Source organism: Euwallacea fornicatus, chromosome 12, assembly GCF_040115645.1.
Source record: "Euwallacea fornicatus isolate EFF26 chromosome 12, ASM4011564v1, whole genome shotgun sequence".
Taxonomy (NCBI): Eukaryota; Metazoa; Arthropoda; class Insecta; order Coleoptera; family Curculionidae; genus Euwallacea; species Euwallacea fornicatus.
Genome location: NC_089552.1, coordinates 3,766,906 through 3,785,194, shown reverse-complemented (window position 1 = coordinate 3,785,194; position 18,289 = coordinate 3,766,906). Strand labels below are relative to the sequence as shown.

The window sequence follows — 18,289 nt, the reverse complement described above, 5'->3', positions numbered from 1 at the left end:
TAAGTATAAAATGTAATAAGTAATTTTTGTTAAGTGAGGACTGCTAATAGTTCTCCCCGCAGGCACGCCATTGGACGGAAGCAAATCGTCGAAATAATTATCTTAGAGACTGTTAAACCTCCAAAAGGAATGCAAATTCCAAGTCTCCGGTGCTTACAAATCTTCCCCGTCCTGTTGCTTCCCAATTTGGTTGTTCATTGCCCGGAGCTAATCTATCACGTCTTTTGATTTCTCCATTAATGGAAACCGACTCCATCCCGAATGTCCGCCACTTCGCCCCAATTCTAATGATTTAGGACTGGTCGCCTCTGGGAACCGAATCAGTGACGGAGATCTTGGATCCAGGATTTATTTTCCAGATGAATTTTCGAGCTTTTCGGGCATTTAAAGGTATTGTTTACTTGAGGGAAGTCGCGTAAACAACACGTTGCTATCGTATTTCCGCAATGTTTATTGTAACAACTGCTTTCAGCTTGCGTATTTGTTTCCATTTGAAAGCCCGGCTTAAACTCCAAGGAGTTATTGCTGTTGCAGGGCCAAACTGTGTTGTGGCAATGCAGGTAAGCCCATAAAGTTCAGCAGATGCCGCAATTGTAAGCAAATGATGTTGGAAAGAAGCATCAGGCCTTGAAGTTGTAGCGAAGTCCTGCTCGTCTGCGTCAGCTTCCACAAGATCCGAGAAGGATTAACTACGCTGGAAATTTAGGTGCAAAACAATAAATTCGCATAAATTGTTAGTTTTAATGCTAATATATTGCCTATGTTACTGCATTTATTGCGACTATTAGAACAATCGGTTTAATCTCCAAGACGCTTTTAGCCAAATTAAATAGGAAGGCCAATTAAATTAGCTTGATTGAGTTTGGCAGGAAGGGGGTGTGCTTTAGTCAGATTTGCAGGCGATTTCGTATGCTTCAAAAATAGTGGAGCGCTAATAATTTAAGAGTAAAATACTTGTCATGAAAGCTACGCTTCCCAAGTGATCGTTAGCCAAAAATAAATACCTACCAACTGAAGCGAATAGCTTCGCATGGAAGATTATCCCCTTTGATTAAAGCTTTCTCATTATACTTTGTAATAAAAGGTATTTATTGGGAAGGGAATTTAATACTCTTTTTGAAACTGATTATCTCGTTTTCTGTGGTTGTGTAGATTAGCGATACGACAAGGATTTTGGAGATATAAAGGTTTTTAAAATGCATTTAAATTTTATTTCATGTATCGTTTCTGTTATTTAACGGCTATAACTATTTTAATTCCAAATTAAATAACTTCTTATATCGTAATATCGAACTTCGAGAAACTAAAATCATTTTATTATCATGCAGATCTTGACGTGGTATAAAATTCCATGTAAAGCTGCAATTTCCCTCGTCAGCTTATAGTGTAATGATCGATGTTATGAACACTAATCACCTATTTAGATCATATCATTAATAATATCCTCAATATTACCTAATTAGGCACCTCTCGTTACTTTTTGAAGCCTTGCAACAGTTTAAATGGATGGCTGTTTTGCCATCGGAGCTTTTTTTGCATGTCAGCAGTGAAATTACTGGTCATTAGCAATAAATAGCATTATTAAGGGTCTTGCCTTCCAAACTTGAAAAATCTTTTGATATCATATCGCAAAATCCACATTGAGGCTAGTTAAATACTAACTTCAGGTACTATTCGTTCTTTAGTAGTTCCTTTAGTAGTGTCTCATACTTCACAAACCCCTGTATTTCCTGTTATATTGGTACTCCATTCAGCATTACAGAGGAAGTTGCTAGCACTAAAACTATTTTCTTACCATAACCGGAACTTATTTTGATTCACACTTTGATTTCGAAAATAGCTAGATATCTTTAGAACTTATATAATATATATGACTGGGTATGCGTTATTTACAGACCAAAATGTGCCAGTTTTTGTCAGGGATATTTAGAAAATAAATATTTATGAATTAAGGTTTTCAACAAAAGGGGCTTTTAGATGATTTCATCCTTTATTCTCCTACCCAATTTGCTCGAGTTCTGAATCAGTGCATTTATAAATTTTAGTGATTAATACAGTCCCGCATATGAGGACAGCTTTTTGGTCGTGATATTACTTAGTACGGCTTTCAGGGGGCTTAACAGAGCGTACATTATGGTTGCAAAAAAGAACTTTCTAGAGAATAAAAGCGTGTTCTGGTTCATATGGTCTACACTGAAATCGAATGTAAAAAATTCATCGGAATACGATTAACCCCCAAAGAGCTGTTATGGTTACGTGAACTTTTATTTGAATAAATCAACTTTTTGCGTTTCCGAACCGGCTGCCAAGAAACAATACGGAAGTTTTTGTCATAAAACACGGGAAAATTTAAAGGGATACCGTTTGCATTCGGTAAAGTACGGTTGATATAGCTAATAAAGGAAATATCTTTTTTCTGCATGAAGAACACGCTTTGATTTTCTAAAATGTCTTTTTTCGTAGATCTAGAATTTACGCACTTTTAACCCGCCTCAATTTTTTTCATTTTCGAACTTCCCAAGCATTTTAAGCCAAGTTTTTACAATGCTCCAAATTGAACAGTTCAAAGCTACTAGGGGTCAAAAATCACCTTAGCTCAATCGAACTCCATTTTTTGTATCTGGATGAAGCCCAAATGGTCCCACCTATCGGATAATTTAAATTAGATATTTTATATGAATTTATCCTACCGAAAAACGTGATAGCACTGAAATCCTTGACCTTTGCAATGACCAAGGTCACCCTAGCTAAAACAATACGAAAACATTCAGTGCATCTGTACCGACTGACCCAAATTCCAGACATTCAACTGTTAAGTGCTTCAGCGCCATTAAAGGGGATGTTTCCTTAATAAAGAGATAGACCCAAAGATAAGTGGGTTAGTCAGTCATCGCACGTAAGATAGAGTATGCAAATGTCGAGACGAAGACCCGATAAGTACAAGAATATGTCCTATAGGATTTCTTCATATATCTCTCTTTGTCTCAACATCCATGGTCGTAAGACTCAGAGAGAGATAGTATAATATTAAAGATTTTCCCGTCATTTCCCTCGTTTATTTCAACATAACCTCAAAAATATGTATTTTAATTATATTTAGAAGACTGTTGTTATTGCGTCATTTATGACTAAAGTATAATTAAAATAGTTGGAAATTAAGTTTTGGGGATGATAACTATGTGTGCAAGATATTAAGGTGTCTTCTCGTATCTTCGAAGAAACCCTCCCAGAATCCGATTAATGCAAAACATCAGATTTATGTGATATTACACTATGTTTTCCTATTTGGAGGGTAGCTTGATCCCTTCTCAAAGTTATTCGTAATATAACCCTCATAGAGTGTCTGAGTGAGTGTTGTTCCTTCTGGACACAACTGGCAATGTGCATCTAGAACTTGTAAAGTCGCTTTAGGTAAGTTTATAGTATTAGTGGAGTTAAAGCTTTTTTAAGCTAGTTAAGCTATTTTCCTGGTTAGTATACATTGAATGAATAATGGTATGATACATCTAGTAAATCATATTAGCAAAAGTTGAAAATACACGGAATTACTTAAAATTGAACATATCTCGGAAACCATTAAAGATGCGTCTTATTTTGCACAATTCTTTTTGATATAAAATAGTCGAGAGTATCAGAATTCGTAGAAATATTTAAATTATGGGCACTAATAAATAAGTTAGATCGCTTTTTCTGTCTCGGTATGGCGCAGGTAGCATAGCTTATCGGCCACCTTGAAACCCACTTAGTCTGTGTTAGTCTATAAATAAAAAAGTAAAGTCTGTAGATAAAAAACGCTGAAATTTCTATAATTGAAGAACAGGCAAGCACAAGGAACAAGCATCTTTTGTATCAGGCGAGCTTAGCTGAGTCACCACATTTTTACCGTGTAGCACCCAATACTCACGTGCGCCATTGTTTTTGGGAGAACCCTGTGTGCCTACCCCTTGTAATATTAATTCAAAGAGTAAAATTCAAAAGCATCTACTTATACCCTCGTTGACTTATAAAGACCTTTCTCGACAACAACCAAAGAAGCCACCCACACAAAAAGCGAACTTTCCGAAACTGCCCTAATGACGATTCTGCAATCAAAAAGTTTTCCTCCTCGAGTGTCGCCACTTACATAGCAGCCCCAGTTTATGGGGTATACCGGGCCCGGCAACAGGGGCTCATCGATCCGGGGGGCACGAGGTCACGTGGCCGGCCACGATTACCATACATACAGGGTGGCAACAGGTGGTCCGCCGATGCTGTTGCTCCAGAGGAATGCGCTGCCGGGCCTGGAGCCACTACTCCATTTTCTCTCCTATTTCGGAAATCTAATCGGGTGCATTTCAAGCCATAGGGACTTACCGTATGATTATTTTTCTATTAATAATGCGTACGGTTAGAACAAATGCATTAAAAGCCTATTAAGCTAGTACATAATTCGTTGGTTGTCGAGCTTGTGCACGCACCAAATGAGATCATTTCGCTTTGTTTCTCTTTACGACCACTTAGTCATCTTGGGTAATGTAGTGTACAATAAGTCATTCCTACTTATTATTCTTTTAAATCACAAGTAATAACTATTGCACTCGTATTGCGCCAATGGTATAGTTTAAACCAGTCGGATACAGGTAACTAAAGGTACCCTTGACCGTTGGTGTTTGAGCTTTTGTTCGTAAGTCGGACCAAAACAATACAAGAAGCTTAACAGATTACCTGGACAGTTAATTGCGTTTTAAAGCATAAAGAGGAATTAGAAGAAACGAACGACAACGCTCCCGCGCTGTGCTTACATAACTGGATTAAAACCTTTGTTAATAAAAAATACATTTCAGTGGCTGGAATGTGCCTATTGCATCAGTTATAACGTTATTGCCTTCTAGGGGATTTCATAGAGCGTTAAAAATAGTAATAATATTGAAAACGTTGAAGTACAATGTGTTTTTTATGCGAGGTAATTCTGTTAGAAAAACAACCTGTCTTCTCCCGTCCTCCGTTCTATTGCTTTTCCTTCACCCTAACTTCATCACAGACCTTCTAACTGAAAGAGACCTACTTAGGTCAACTATTGACAATGCGTATTGGTATGAAAAACTAAAAGAATTCTAATTGTCCGACTATGGATAATGTTTAATTTGAATACCATAATTAACGTTAACAAAAACAGTAAAGAGAAAGAGAATAGGGAGGGAGTGAGTTTACTGCTACAGCTTTCTATCACGAAGTGTATTTTTAAAGCAATTTACTCGATGCCCTTTTCCACTCTGCTCCAGATGTAGCAGACAATACAAAAAGGTTTTTTCATGGTGAAAGCCAATTAAATTATGACTGTTATTTAGGTATTATGACTAAAATTCTTTTTAATTTTTGCTAAATGCGATACACCAAACAGAGGTTATGGAAATGAAGTTTGAAGAAAAGGAAAAAATACATACAAAAGGCTGGCAAAAAAGCAGCAATATATATTTTTGAGATAATAGTTACGTTAGAATGAATCAGCATTGCATCATGATAAATCATATTCAGCCCTGGAAGTTTTATGATGTCATTGAAATAAAGAAGGAATGGCGTTTGCCAGTAGATATCGATGTATCCAGAGAGATTAGTTCTAAATATTTAAGTTTTGGCTGGATAATATGATTCAAATCTAAAATTGAACTAAAGCTGCAATTTTTACATTTTAGTAAACCTTAAATTTATTGCAAGCAAAATTCTATTATAAATGTTCAAACTGTTTTCTGTTATTTTCGAGACACAAGTTGCATCGTTTCCTAACCGTTTGAAGTGTATTAAAGGTGTAGATATTGGAAATGGAATTTTAGACACTCAATAAAATTTTCTCGAACTATCTGAATGTTGTTCCCGGTTTTCTTGTATAATTTGTTGTGTATGTGCCCGCAAAAAGAACATTTCGTTTTTTGTATTTTAATTTTATTTTATTTATCCCAAAATCTCGACAAAATTAACTTATGAGATCCTTTTTGTTAGGATAACCCATTTAAATAAGTTTCGCATGCAATATAGGAGTTATTATTATTTGAAATAACGCACTTCAATATATATTGTTCATAATTTTAGTCATCATCGTCGATATTTTGTGGATAAATGAGGCCGAATAATCGGCATAAAATTTCACCCACTTGCTGGCCACTTGCGGATTAACACACAATTAACTCTAATAGCATTAAAAGTTGTTATGGATAAATGAATCGCTATATCTATCGTAAAACGTTATGTTTTTTTTTGTAAAGAAGCTCATTTCAGTCCATATTAGTATCATGGCACAGTTTATTTTAACTGGAAAAAATCCTGGTTCTGGTGATGTCCATCGCAATTACAACTTTTATTTCAAAAGACTTTGTGTTGTAATGGAAAAGCTCCTTAACATTATCACAATTTACTCACAAAGGTTCGACATTTTATAAAAAGACTATGTTCACCCACTGCATAATACAGAATTTTTCATAATAATATATGATTATTCAAGAGTGTTAGGGAATCTCTCTAAATATGAGCAAAATGTGTAAGAAAACCCAGAAGGAATAGTGCAACAACAGAAAAACTTCTGAAATTTAATTTCTTGCAGATAGTTGAAAAATCATTTGCGCACATGTTTACATGAATCTATACATGGTTTTTTTGTTTAAACACACGTATATAGTCTCCTTTAATTTAACACGTTTCGTGATATTTAATAATAACTTAATATTTCGAAACATTTTCTATTATAAGACGAGTAAGCAAATATTTTTTCTCCCTATATCTTTTGAAGTACTGGAGATATCAAAGAACTTTTTATACAAAACTTTTACATAATTTATTGATCTTTCAAGTTTCGAAATGACGCTGACCTCGCTTCCAAAATTTAGATTTATAGAACATTCGTTTTATCTGAGGCGCTTTCACTTAATGTTATAACTCTCTCCAAGGGACAGGGTGTTCTAAGCAGGGCTGAACATCCCTTTCTTGCCAGTTGCCCCGTATTTATTTTAAAAATTGACCATACCTGTTTTGGGTCGCGCTAGTCGTAGAATTTAAAAATTCTGGTAAAAAGATTATTTCAAAAATGTAGGATTTTGAGCGTCCTCTCAAAATAATTACTTATTCCATAAGGATTTGTAACTAAAACGAACAAACCACCTTAATTTCAATTTACTGAAATTTGGTCCTCCGAGACACTTAACTACTCTTACGGAGCACAAGTAATACATGCAGAGTATACAAAGGGTTCTATTACAAAAAACGGAATTTTATACCACATCTAATTTTTTTATGTTGAATTTTTATATTTTTCCGGTACAAATGCATAAAATGGCTATTTACAATTTTTGAAATAAATGGGGTGACTTGAAAAGTGAACGAACTGTGTATTTAGTCCTACTTAGAACGCCCTGTACGTACGTGACAAGTAGCCACAATCTGATATCTGGTTTAGGTGTATATGCCAAGTCTTAAGTTTTAATAGAGATTGATGGCAGCATGTCAGCTCTTGCAGCAACACCGTAGTGTCCAAAGTACAGTATTTTTGTCATTTTTAATAGGTGTTACATTTTCTCGTTTTTACGCTCAGTAATAATCGAACTCAAAACCCAATCCTAACGTCATAATCATGATAATGTTACCCGAGTTAATGGGACAAAATGACTCGCATTTTTCGTTTTCCACAGTCGGCACCCAATAAAACCACCCCAGACCCAAAACGATCCCATCCGCTGATATCGCAATATGATTTGATGTCACATTTTGGCAGGTCGATAAGCGTTCCCGATTGTGTAGAATTCGGTGTCAATTTCCGGCGATTTAATAGCACAAAGTAACAAATCGATCCCTTAATGGAGATTCTTTCGTCGCAGGAAAAACAAGTAACTGACCTTATGTCTCCCTAACGTTAGTAATGCATCCTTTATGTGCCGAAATTGAGACCGGATACCAGGCAGCCTGAGTTGATGAATAGCTGACGATATCCAGTTAGAAATCAGAAATAGTCCAATCAAAATATGAATGCATGCAACAAAAAATTTCGGTATTTATACAGGTTCTCATCAGGGTAAACGCGAATGCGTTCCACTTATAAAAGTTTTATATGGATTGTTACCAAAGTAAATATTTGGATTATCTATTTTCGAAGCTGGCCGAACTTCGTGGAACACTTTAAAGGTTTTGTTTAGTTTTTAGAAAAAATAGCAGATGTTAATTAAAAGTCGTTCAAGAACGAGACAATAACTGTCTTATAGCAGGCTCAGTAACAACTTCAAGCAAAGCTCTAATTGTATTAAGCAGGTAGATACGATTTCGACCCCCACTATATGCTTAATAGCAAAAAATTAGTTGGCTCATAATCCGGCGAAAACGTAGCTGCAGCTGAAGCTAAAACGACTTCGTAAACACTTTTGAAGCAAAAGAAATTTGCATAGGTCGATCGATACTGTAAACGTCTTAGTTCTTTTGTATTGTGTAAAACCCACGGTTGGAGTTGCCGAAAGGAAATTCGTGTTGAATGCTAAATTTTAAACACGTTTTTCTAGTCGAAATGCAGGATTTGATAATGCTTTCTAATCAATATTAACCTAAAAGAATCAATATTAATAGACCAATGGGAAGCGTTTCATACACTTTTATTAGAAAGCCATGCTTCTGCATTTCTAGAAAATTTGATATAACCGAAATGACACAACTTCAAAAGACAGACATAATATTTTTACTTCTAAATGTCTTTGATGTACATAAAAACATTCTTGGGACAACCGTTAACTGTGGATCTTTCCTATAATTTGAATTCGACGTTTCAGCTATCAAAAATATCAACTTTATTTTTGCGTATAGGTAGTATGTTGATTTTTTTTAACTGGGTAAATAGACCTCTTCATAATACCGTTTTGCGGTCATAAACTGCTTCACTATGACTTTAGTGCAAAGAAACAGGTCAAGTGATTATCCTAGCAGAAAACAGTCGGTAACACACGTATCGATTGGGGAACAGTCAATGGCTTACGGACATAAATGTCTCAGTCTCTTAAACTGACTATTAAAACTTTTTTTTAACGTACGCAACATCCATTATTAATGTTATTAATGTTTTAATTAAAAAAAAAACAACAAATACGGTATTGCCGTCAAGCTTGTCGCTGACGCAACAGACAGAGATGGTTAATAAAACATTCAGGATTGTGTCACCTGTCCTTCTACGTCATGTCGTGGTTCTGTCATTATCATTGGGACTGAATTTTCGAAGAAGGCGTCCCTCCTCACCCATACTTCCAGCAATGCTCCCATATATGGCGTTAATCCGTTTTTATTATGAATCGCAATAATTAATACATTTTTGATTAAATTACTACTAACACGTGGTTAGGGTAGTTCGTAGGTATATTACTTTAGGCTTTAAAGTTAAATTATTAGTAAATTAACATGAAATTGCACATGAACCGGCGTATATAATGAATACGTAGTGAGATTTTATTCCACTCATCCATTTACAGACTCGCTCGCAATTTCGCTCGGCCTTAAATTAATTCGTCTCATAAAACCTTACATTACGTACGTGTTATATAAATAACTATTGTTTGATGTGTAATGATTAAATGGAGGTTCCAAAGGTCATGAATTGAAGGTGAAGGAACTCAACTTATACAAATATGGAGATATCTTTGGCATAGTTACATACATATGTAACATAGTAAAAGCCATGCAATAACTAGTTTATTCATATTGTTACGTATGTAAATTCACTCATCTGAGTGAATTTATACACGTAATTTAAAAAGATATAAAAAATAACATTTCCTTTCCATTTTCATCCAACGTTTTCACGTCTAAGGAGAGCAGTTTGCTTCTCATTGTGTAGACACGTGGAGGTTCTAAATTAAGAGCTACGGGTACGTGCTACATTTTAGTTCTGATCAGGGCAATGTAGAAGGGAGAAAGGAACAATTATTGTTGTCCTGGAACTAATTTGCCATATTTTCTTTTTCGCACCATCCGTACACATTTCCAACACCTTCTGAATAGTGTTGTCTCGAGGGTTTCTATGAGTATAGAGTAATGTCCGTCATGTAGGCCTGTGCTTGTACGCAGGCGGAGACTGCTGAATAAGTCGTTTACGAGCAGTGACCTCTTGAGCGATAAAACCCCTCACCACCTTCCTATAGACAGCTTCACTCAGCCCTAAATGTTAGCGTCTCTTCTGAGCGGTGGGAACAACTCTGCATTCTATCATAAGATTGATCACATTGATAATGGTCGTTTCAACTTCTGTGTTGACTGCATCAGGTAGTGAGTTATTAAATATGCCTGTTCTATCGTACCTGAAAACCAGCTCCATATCCTCCAAGTTCAAGAATAGGCTAAGATTTTCCGCCAAGTTGTCGAGTTTCAATATATCTGATATGATCATCTGGTAGAAATATCGTTCGTCTTCGGTGAGCTCGTTCCTCTAGAAGCCGGATTTTCAAATATGGCGAATAAGGTATTCCGAGGGGAGGTGACGTCAAAATGACGTGTGTTTGTCGACAATGCGCATAATTGGCCCGGTCCGGACTGTGTTGATTTTATCATTTTGACGTCATTCATGGGGAACTTTTTATTCTCCAGCGGTTTCGCAAATCTTTCAAGCAAAATAGCGTTGCTGCATAAAGGATTAAGATAGCTGGGGTTTACTGCTGAAAATCTGTAGGAAAAATTCGTTTTTTATTTTTTTGCAATATTTTCCTCTGCTGCATCACATACTGTGTTTCTATGCATAGATATTATTTATGTTGAAATTCCAATTGATTTTCCAGCACTACAGTGATACTACGTATTCTTCTCTCTCCATTCGCTCTAACTGGAAGTAACCTGGATATCGGAGATATAGATAATAAGCTCCAGCAATGCACTTCACTTCCGCTTGTCTGCTCGCATTAAATTTCTTTACCCGATTATTTCCCAAGTTTAATCAAAGTCCCATTTTCGGGAAGCCGAGCTGATATTTTAGCGCCGGATCTTTTAAAGTTTGGAAGGATGAAGCCCTGTATCAGTTTACGGCAGCTTTGCTCGGATATGATTATGCTCAGTGAAAGGACAGCGTTGCCAAAAAAGTATTTTTTTTATTATGAAAAGACGTAACCTTTGGGTGTGGGAGTATGTGCCCTTCATGGCATTTCCAAGAGAACTAGAGAAATCTGTGAAATGCGGAATGTGGAAAGAAACTATATATTTATAATTCGAATTAACGACCGAATCGATATTCCATCAAATTGAAAACAGAGCAGCAATGAATTTCAATATTTTGATTTAATAGAAACATGGGACCATTAATAGTAATTCGATTTATTCAATATTTGCGCATCGCTTTTAAACACAGTTTCTTTAAAATTTGAAAATTTCTGAAATGCTATCGTTATCGATCAATGATTCTCATCAATATCAAGCATAATTGAAACTAATTTAGTTCGAGATGGATGGGATCAAATCACCTTATTTGAATATGAAATTTGGTTGCATAGATAATACAAGAATATTAGCGAAGATTGAGCCTTCAGAATAACTACTGTGCATGATAAACTGGGTGATTTATATTAAAACACAAACGCTCGTAGATTAATCAAAATAATTAAGTCTTAAATTGTCGTTTTTGGGAAGCGCCTCAAATGTGTTTCATCAAGAGTTTTGAAATTTATTTCATAAATTCAGGCTTAAAAGGTTATCGAGATGTGTGTTTGCACATGGGATATATTTTATAGGGCATTGGCAATATTGCGAGGAACGTGAAATTTTAGTTTTTAGACTTCTTTTTATTACCTCTTGCTTGAAATTAAGCATCGCATCAATTACGCTACGAAAAATAATTCCTGACATGGGCATTAAAATAATTAAACGGTTTTCCGGAAAATACTCTAAAATTGTAGTGGCGTTTTCGAATAAATGTGATTAATTTTTTCAGTAGAAGACAACAGCGTGGAAAGATCATCGGTCAATTTTCTTAAAATCCTTTTTTGCTCCTTACTTCCAATTGTCCAGCAATTGGATCTGGCTACGAGACCTGTCTGGAACTAGTGCCAATCGGAGGTCAAAGTAATTGGTAAGTCGTTTTTGTAAATTGCTAATCATATCGTTAAATATGCGACTCTCATGTAATATGTGATTTTCAAATTAACAATTTAATGTGAAATTTCACCATAACAAATTATTTTTTATTCTAAATACGCGATATGGGCAGCATCCACCCCGAACGTTGTATTGTATCTACTGAGATTGAATCAACCTTTGAATTATACGAATGCTGCATTTAAAGTGACACTAAGCTGATCGGAGAACAGTTAGATGATTTCCATTGAGTTCTCCATAAAAAAATGTTCTTACGATGTCAACTAGAGTCCAGAACTAATTCAAACTCACCCCTACAAGAGAACATTTTCATGATTTCAATCAAAGCACTTCTGTCGTAACTCGTAGGAGAATTTATTCAGGGTTCCAGCACATTAACCTGAACTGACCTTTAAAGAATGTATTGAGAATCTTTACCATTATTTAGTCGTTTCTTCCTGGTAGTTCCTGCTTGTCTGTTCAATGTAATTTGTGATGTATACAGAGTTTCAATATTTAGTTACTCATTTGAGTCTTGATGATTATGAGTTCTTCTTTGCCGGAGGACGATCTCCTCCTTGAGAGGTTTGATTTTAGGATCGATTTGCAGATGTATTTATAGATTCCCTCTAGGGATCTTCAATTTGAAGTATCCCTTGATCCGCGATTCAGTTTTAAAAAGTTGGCCATTTTCTACAGTTCAGACCCGCAGAGCATACGCATATATGTGTATAGTAGATACCTATCTCAGTAGTATCTAGGGGCGGGTGCTAGTTCTTTCGTTTTTGCGCAGTACGTTCGTTTCACTTCTCACTTGTTGAAAGTAAGGCCTATACAAAGTTTTCAAATATATTAAGGACTATATCTCCTAGATCTAAAGCAAATTTACGTAATACTTAAAATAAGGGAGAAAATATCGAGAAAAAAGGCCCTCTCGGGGAGCCATCTTAAAGTTGGGAAACTTAAGCTGGAACGCAATTATTTATTCCGGAGGAAGCGTATACCCTGTCAGCATTATTTCATAATTGCTAAACCTTTAAAGAGCCTCCAAGATTCCGAGCTTCCTAGGCAAGAAACTTAAACTTTTAGTTTGGAGCGCATCAGAGATGTCAACGGCACAAACAACGAGTCAAATCTAATTAGTGTGAAACAACCTTTTCTGCCATAATTTGAACCATTAAAACATGTACATTCTTCTAATAAAAGCGAACTGTAATGAAGCCTATACCTGTAACGAAACACGTTACGATGAACAAACAATGGGGAAATTACTCTTGATTGCTCTATAAAGCTAATTTAATAAAAGCGGGTGATAAAAATGTTTGTAAACTACACTTTATGAACATTTTACTGTTGGGTCCCTAAAATCCTAATGATTATTAAAAAGCGCCTCAAATTGTTCTCCATTATGACTGTAACATGACAATCATATTATCTTGAAACTTCCCTCTTCTACTTTTTTTACGATATTCGTTTTCAATAATTGGCGTATTATATTCTCCGGGACTTGGATGAAAGAATAAATAATTGCTTTTGGGCTCAATTTTCATCGGATGGGGAGCTTCTTCGTCGTTGTTTTCAAACGCAGGCATTTTCCTCCAGCCAAATTGTCGATTATCAATTTTATATCTCTATTTCGAAATCCTATAACTCCGTGTAAAACATGTTTCTCAAATTAGTGTCATACTAATCATGTATTATTGGGTTATGTCAAACCCTTGGGGGAAAATAGGGGTTGAAATGTAACAGCAGAGCTCCGACTATTCATTAGTCTTCATGATGACACGGCCTGGAAAATGCGACTGTTTCAACCGATAAATGCAATCAATCACTGTGTTTTATTAATGATTCGGTCCAGTGTTATAAGTGCAGTATTTCGTACTGCTTGGCTTTTACCAAACCAAGTTTATGCAGATATTTCGCTCTTAATGGAAAATTCAATTTTTCAGTCAGTCGACATCGTTTGAAACTTGATAATTTACATGCCGATTGGAGAATACTTATTTCTGGTAGAAGGCACCATACATTACAATGTTTCCATCTATTTTGCACATATAGATGTTAAATGTTTATTCGGTTCTGGCGTTCATCAATCTCTGGTAGAGATGTAATTTCCCTCTAATCTCTGGCGCACAATCTTAGTAAAACGTTGAGCTAAGTCTGACAACATTGCCGCGATGAGAGATGAAAGATAATGTTACGGTAATGGTACCGAACCAAGGAAATAACTGAAAGTACAAACCGCAAGGCAAGAACCAAGAAAGCGAGGTACTGAAGAATTGTCCGACAAGAGAAGATATAGACTGCTTTGGTACGAGGTTTCAGGTTACTTTTGTTAGCAGATGTCGGGCACCACGACACTCGTTAAAGGTTCCATTGATTTATCTCGAAAATGGGAATTAGAAAGTCTTCATTCAAGTTACGGTGTAATTGCATCAAATGCAGTATGATTAAATTCGCTGTGTACTTGAGGTTCGGTGCACATACGAACCAAAACGATAGAAAATTTCCACTTTCCCTACGAATCTGAACTGGAAACTAATCAAAGCTAATTTCGGGCGTCGCTGTGGAAAAGCATAAAACTCGATCAGCAAGCAATACGGCACGCCATTATGGCCGCTCCAGGGCCGTGAAATCAATTTAATTAAAGTATATGGCTCAAACTCATAAAAGATTGGTCTGTTCCTTTAATTGCCCGAGTTTATGAGGAATGCTCCAGGAAATGTGACAGTAATATTGAGGGTGACTCAGGATAATAAACAAGGTTTTTTTGATGGTGATGCAGGGTTTTAAGAGAAGAATGGATCGTATACATGAAAAACTTGTTAAAATCTTAAGGACGAAATTATTAAAGGGCAGGAATGGAACTACAAAACACACACCTAAACCCATGATAAACCCACATTTCCAAGTTAAAACCAAGGCTTTCTGCTCCAATTTTGCTCCGTATCGAAGTCGCAGAAACGAAGTAAAATAGCGTTAAGTCTAAAACTAAGAAAGTGACTAAATGAATAATTTGTTTATTAAAATATTTGATGGCCGTGTGTCTTCGTGCAATTTCAACTATTCGGTGATTAAAAAATGAGGTGAATTTATTTACAAAGTAAAAAAACTTTATTCTTTCAAATAAATTTGATCGCTTCCAAAGTATTCCCCGTCCGACACAATGCACTTATGCCATCGTTTTTTCGAATCCCTGAAACAGTCAGAGAAGTCTTTTTCCCGGATGGCCCTCAATAGTTTCTTCGAGTCGGCTTTTATCTCCTCAATCAGGTCGAAACGATGTTCCCGGAGTGGTCTTTTGAGCTTGTTGAACAGGCACAAGACCAAAGGTGCCAAGTCACGCGAATACGGTGGTGGCGGATCGATACGGGTCGAGTTTTTGGCAAAATCTTCTCGAAGAACCAATGCTGTGTGGAACGGTGCATTATAGTAGTACAAAAACCAAAAATGGCCTGCCCATAATTCTAGCCTCTCGAGACGAAGAGCTTCACGCAAACCACTCATAACGCTCAAATAATATTTCTTGTTAACAGTTTTCAGTGGTAGAAGAAATTCATAATGCACAGAATAGCGATAACGAAAGAAAACTGTCAATATAATTTTAATTTTTGAGTGACTTAAGGTCGGTCGTTTCCGGGTGTTATGCATAGATCCAAATCTCATCTCCCATAACAATGTGTTTCATGACGTCGTGATAGACATTATTTCACAGGTTACTTAGGCATTAGTTTGATTACGAAAAAAATATCCAATAATGTATTCTTGTTCCACTTAAATTTACCTTAAATTGCCCACTTAGAGAATTAGCCTGAAGTAAGCCGAACGTTACTTAAAACCTCCTTACTAAACTTACTTTCAAGACTTTTAAGGCATACCTTATTAGTCTGTTTCTGGACTCTTGTATTCCATTTCTAAGTAATTCATTGAAAATTTGCATGTATTCCAACAACTAAATTTTGATTTCAGTTAAACTTGAATTGAATTTGAGTTAGTACCACAAAATTAAAGGTATTTCTATGAAATATTACTGAATAGTTACTTGTAACAAGAAACAGCTACCAAATAATGCCTGATAGTTCCATTTTCGTTTCAATTACTTACCTAGTTACTTAGAGAAACTAAATGGAATAAACTCGTAAAAAATATTAAGAAAGTATTACTTCAAGTAAGAAAAAAATATAAAGTAATGCATTTAAGTTACAGAGCCTTTTAACTTACTCATATCCTATATAATCTTAAATTTAGAGAATCGGACCTAGTTTAATGAGAAATTTTAACTTATTTTAAGCACCGTTACCAAATTTACCAAGGGTAATTACGATGCTTGAATAAAATTCAAAACAATGTATAATATAATGCAATTTTTAATCAAAAAATTCTTTGGATGTGTACATAATTAATGCAACATTAGCATATCCTCTCTTTCTGGTAGTAGTTTCGGGAAGTTATCTTCTACGTCAAAATCGTACCTCCTTTTTCCGGTAGAGTTTTAGTTTAAACTCCGCCTGCAGTTACACTGGAGATTTTGATAGATAAATAATGAAATGTGTATCAAATCTGCAACTTTAATTTTAGTTCCAAATAAAGTTCCAGGATTTTACTGGGCCTTAGGGAAAAATTGACGCGAACTAACATGCAAATGAAATCGTCATTCTCGTGGCATGTTGCTTATTCCGGCGGAAAATCAAATACAGCAGACGTTCGATAATGTGAACTAATTAAAACCAAGTGTGGTTCACATTATCGAAATGTTTCCATTAGCGAACGTAATTTAAAAATTCAAAGATTTATTGAAAGAAACGTTTAATACTAACATACCTATAAAAAATTAACAAATATTCTTTTATTGTAGTAATAAGTAGTTATTAATTAGAAGAAAAATAATCAGCAATTTTAGTCTGCGTAAATTTGCGATTAGCATTATCTTCCAATGCCTGAGCCCGTAATTTACGAAGAACTAAAATATCCGCGTATGACACTTCTTTTCTTTCAGCCCAATCTAAAGCTTCATTAAATATATGTACAGCTTGGGCATCAGTCACCAAACTTTTTGCTTCAATGGAATCGTCTTCATCATTCTCACTGTTCTCATCTTTAGTAGCATCATTCGTTAGTTTGTCCTCGTTCCAAATATTAATATCAGCTGAGGTACAAACAGTGTTAGGATTCACTACTTTCAATAAATTAACAACATCCAATGATGCACTATTGACAATAGAGTCAACGCTGGATAGCAAACGTTCTCTAATTACACTTAAGGGAACATTCTCTTCTTCATTATCTTCATCATTGGTACTAAACAGCTTATTCCAACATTTTGCAATAGTTTCCTGATTAAGTTCACTCCAGGCCATATGTAAATCTGTGACAGCTTCTCTTAATGTTACTTTTTTTAAAGCATCAGATATGTTTTGAGGATTCTTAGACAAAACAGATGAAAGTAAAAACTTTCGATAGTACAGTTTTGTTAGTCTTATTATATTCTGGTCCATTGGTTGAATTATTGATGTTACGTTAGGAGGCATGTACATAACAAAAATTGACCCATCTCTGCTCCTCAGTTGTTGTTCTGGAGGATGACATGGTGCATTATCCAATAGTAATAACGCTTTTATTGGAAGCTTCTGTTCTTTTAGGAAATTTTTTACCTACAAATTGAAAAACATCTTTAAATTATGCACAGATCATTTGTGTTTGTTTATTGTTATACCTGAGGAACAAAGCGCTTATGAAACCATTTCAGGAATATACCGCTAGTCATCCAGGCGGTTTTTGAACAGTCATAATCAACAGGAACTTTAAAATTTTTAAATGATCGTGGATTTTGTGCTTTTCCTATTACCAATGGTTTTATCTTGTGTGAACCATTAGCATTAGTACAGGCCAAAAACGTTATTCGTTGTTTTTCTGTTTTTATACCCGGAGCAGATTTTTCATATAATGCAGCGTAAGTTTTCTCTGGTAACATTTTCCAATAAAGACCACTTTCATCTGCGTTGTAAATTTGTTCCATTCTTAAATCTAACTCTTTAATGATTTTTATCAATTTTTCTTTAAATGGTTGTACTAATTGTGGTTGTGCTGATAATTTTTCACCAGATATAGATAACAGTCGAATTCCATATCTTCCTTTGAATCGTTGCAGCCAGCCATCACTAGCAACGAAATTTTCAGTTTCTTTCAGTTTTTGATTTAACAATTTAGCTCTCTCTTTAAGTATTTCGCCACTAATTGG

At 35.5% G+C, this 18,289-nt stretch overlaps 1 protein-coding gene across 1 annotated transcript; it reads right to left on the bottom strand.

Moving 5' to 3' along the window:
• Nucleotides 1-16,875: 16,875 nt before the first annotated feature.
• Nucleotides 16,876-18,012, bottom strand: LOC136342530 (jerky protein homolog-like). The gene is made up of 2 exons (XM_066288434.1): nt 17,765-18,012; nt 16,876-17,702 (listed from the first exon to the last, which is right to left on the bottom strand). The coding sequence occupies exons 1-2, from the start codon at nt 17,813-17,815 to the stop codon at nt 16,920-16,922; spliced, it is 834 nt and encodes a 277-aa protein (XP_066144531.1). The 5' UTR covers nt 17,816-18,012; the 3' UTR covers nt 16,876-16,919.
• Nucleotides 18,013-18,289: the final 277 nt, after the last annotated feature.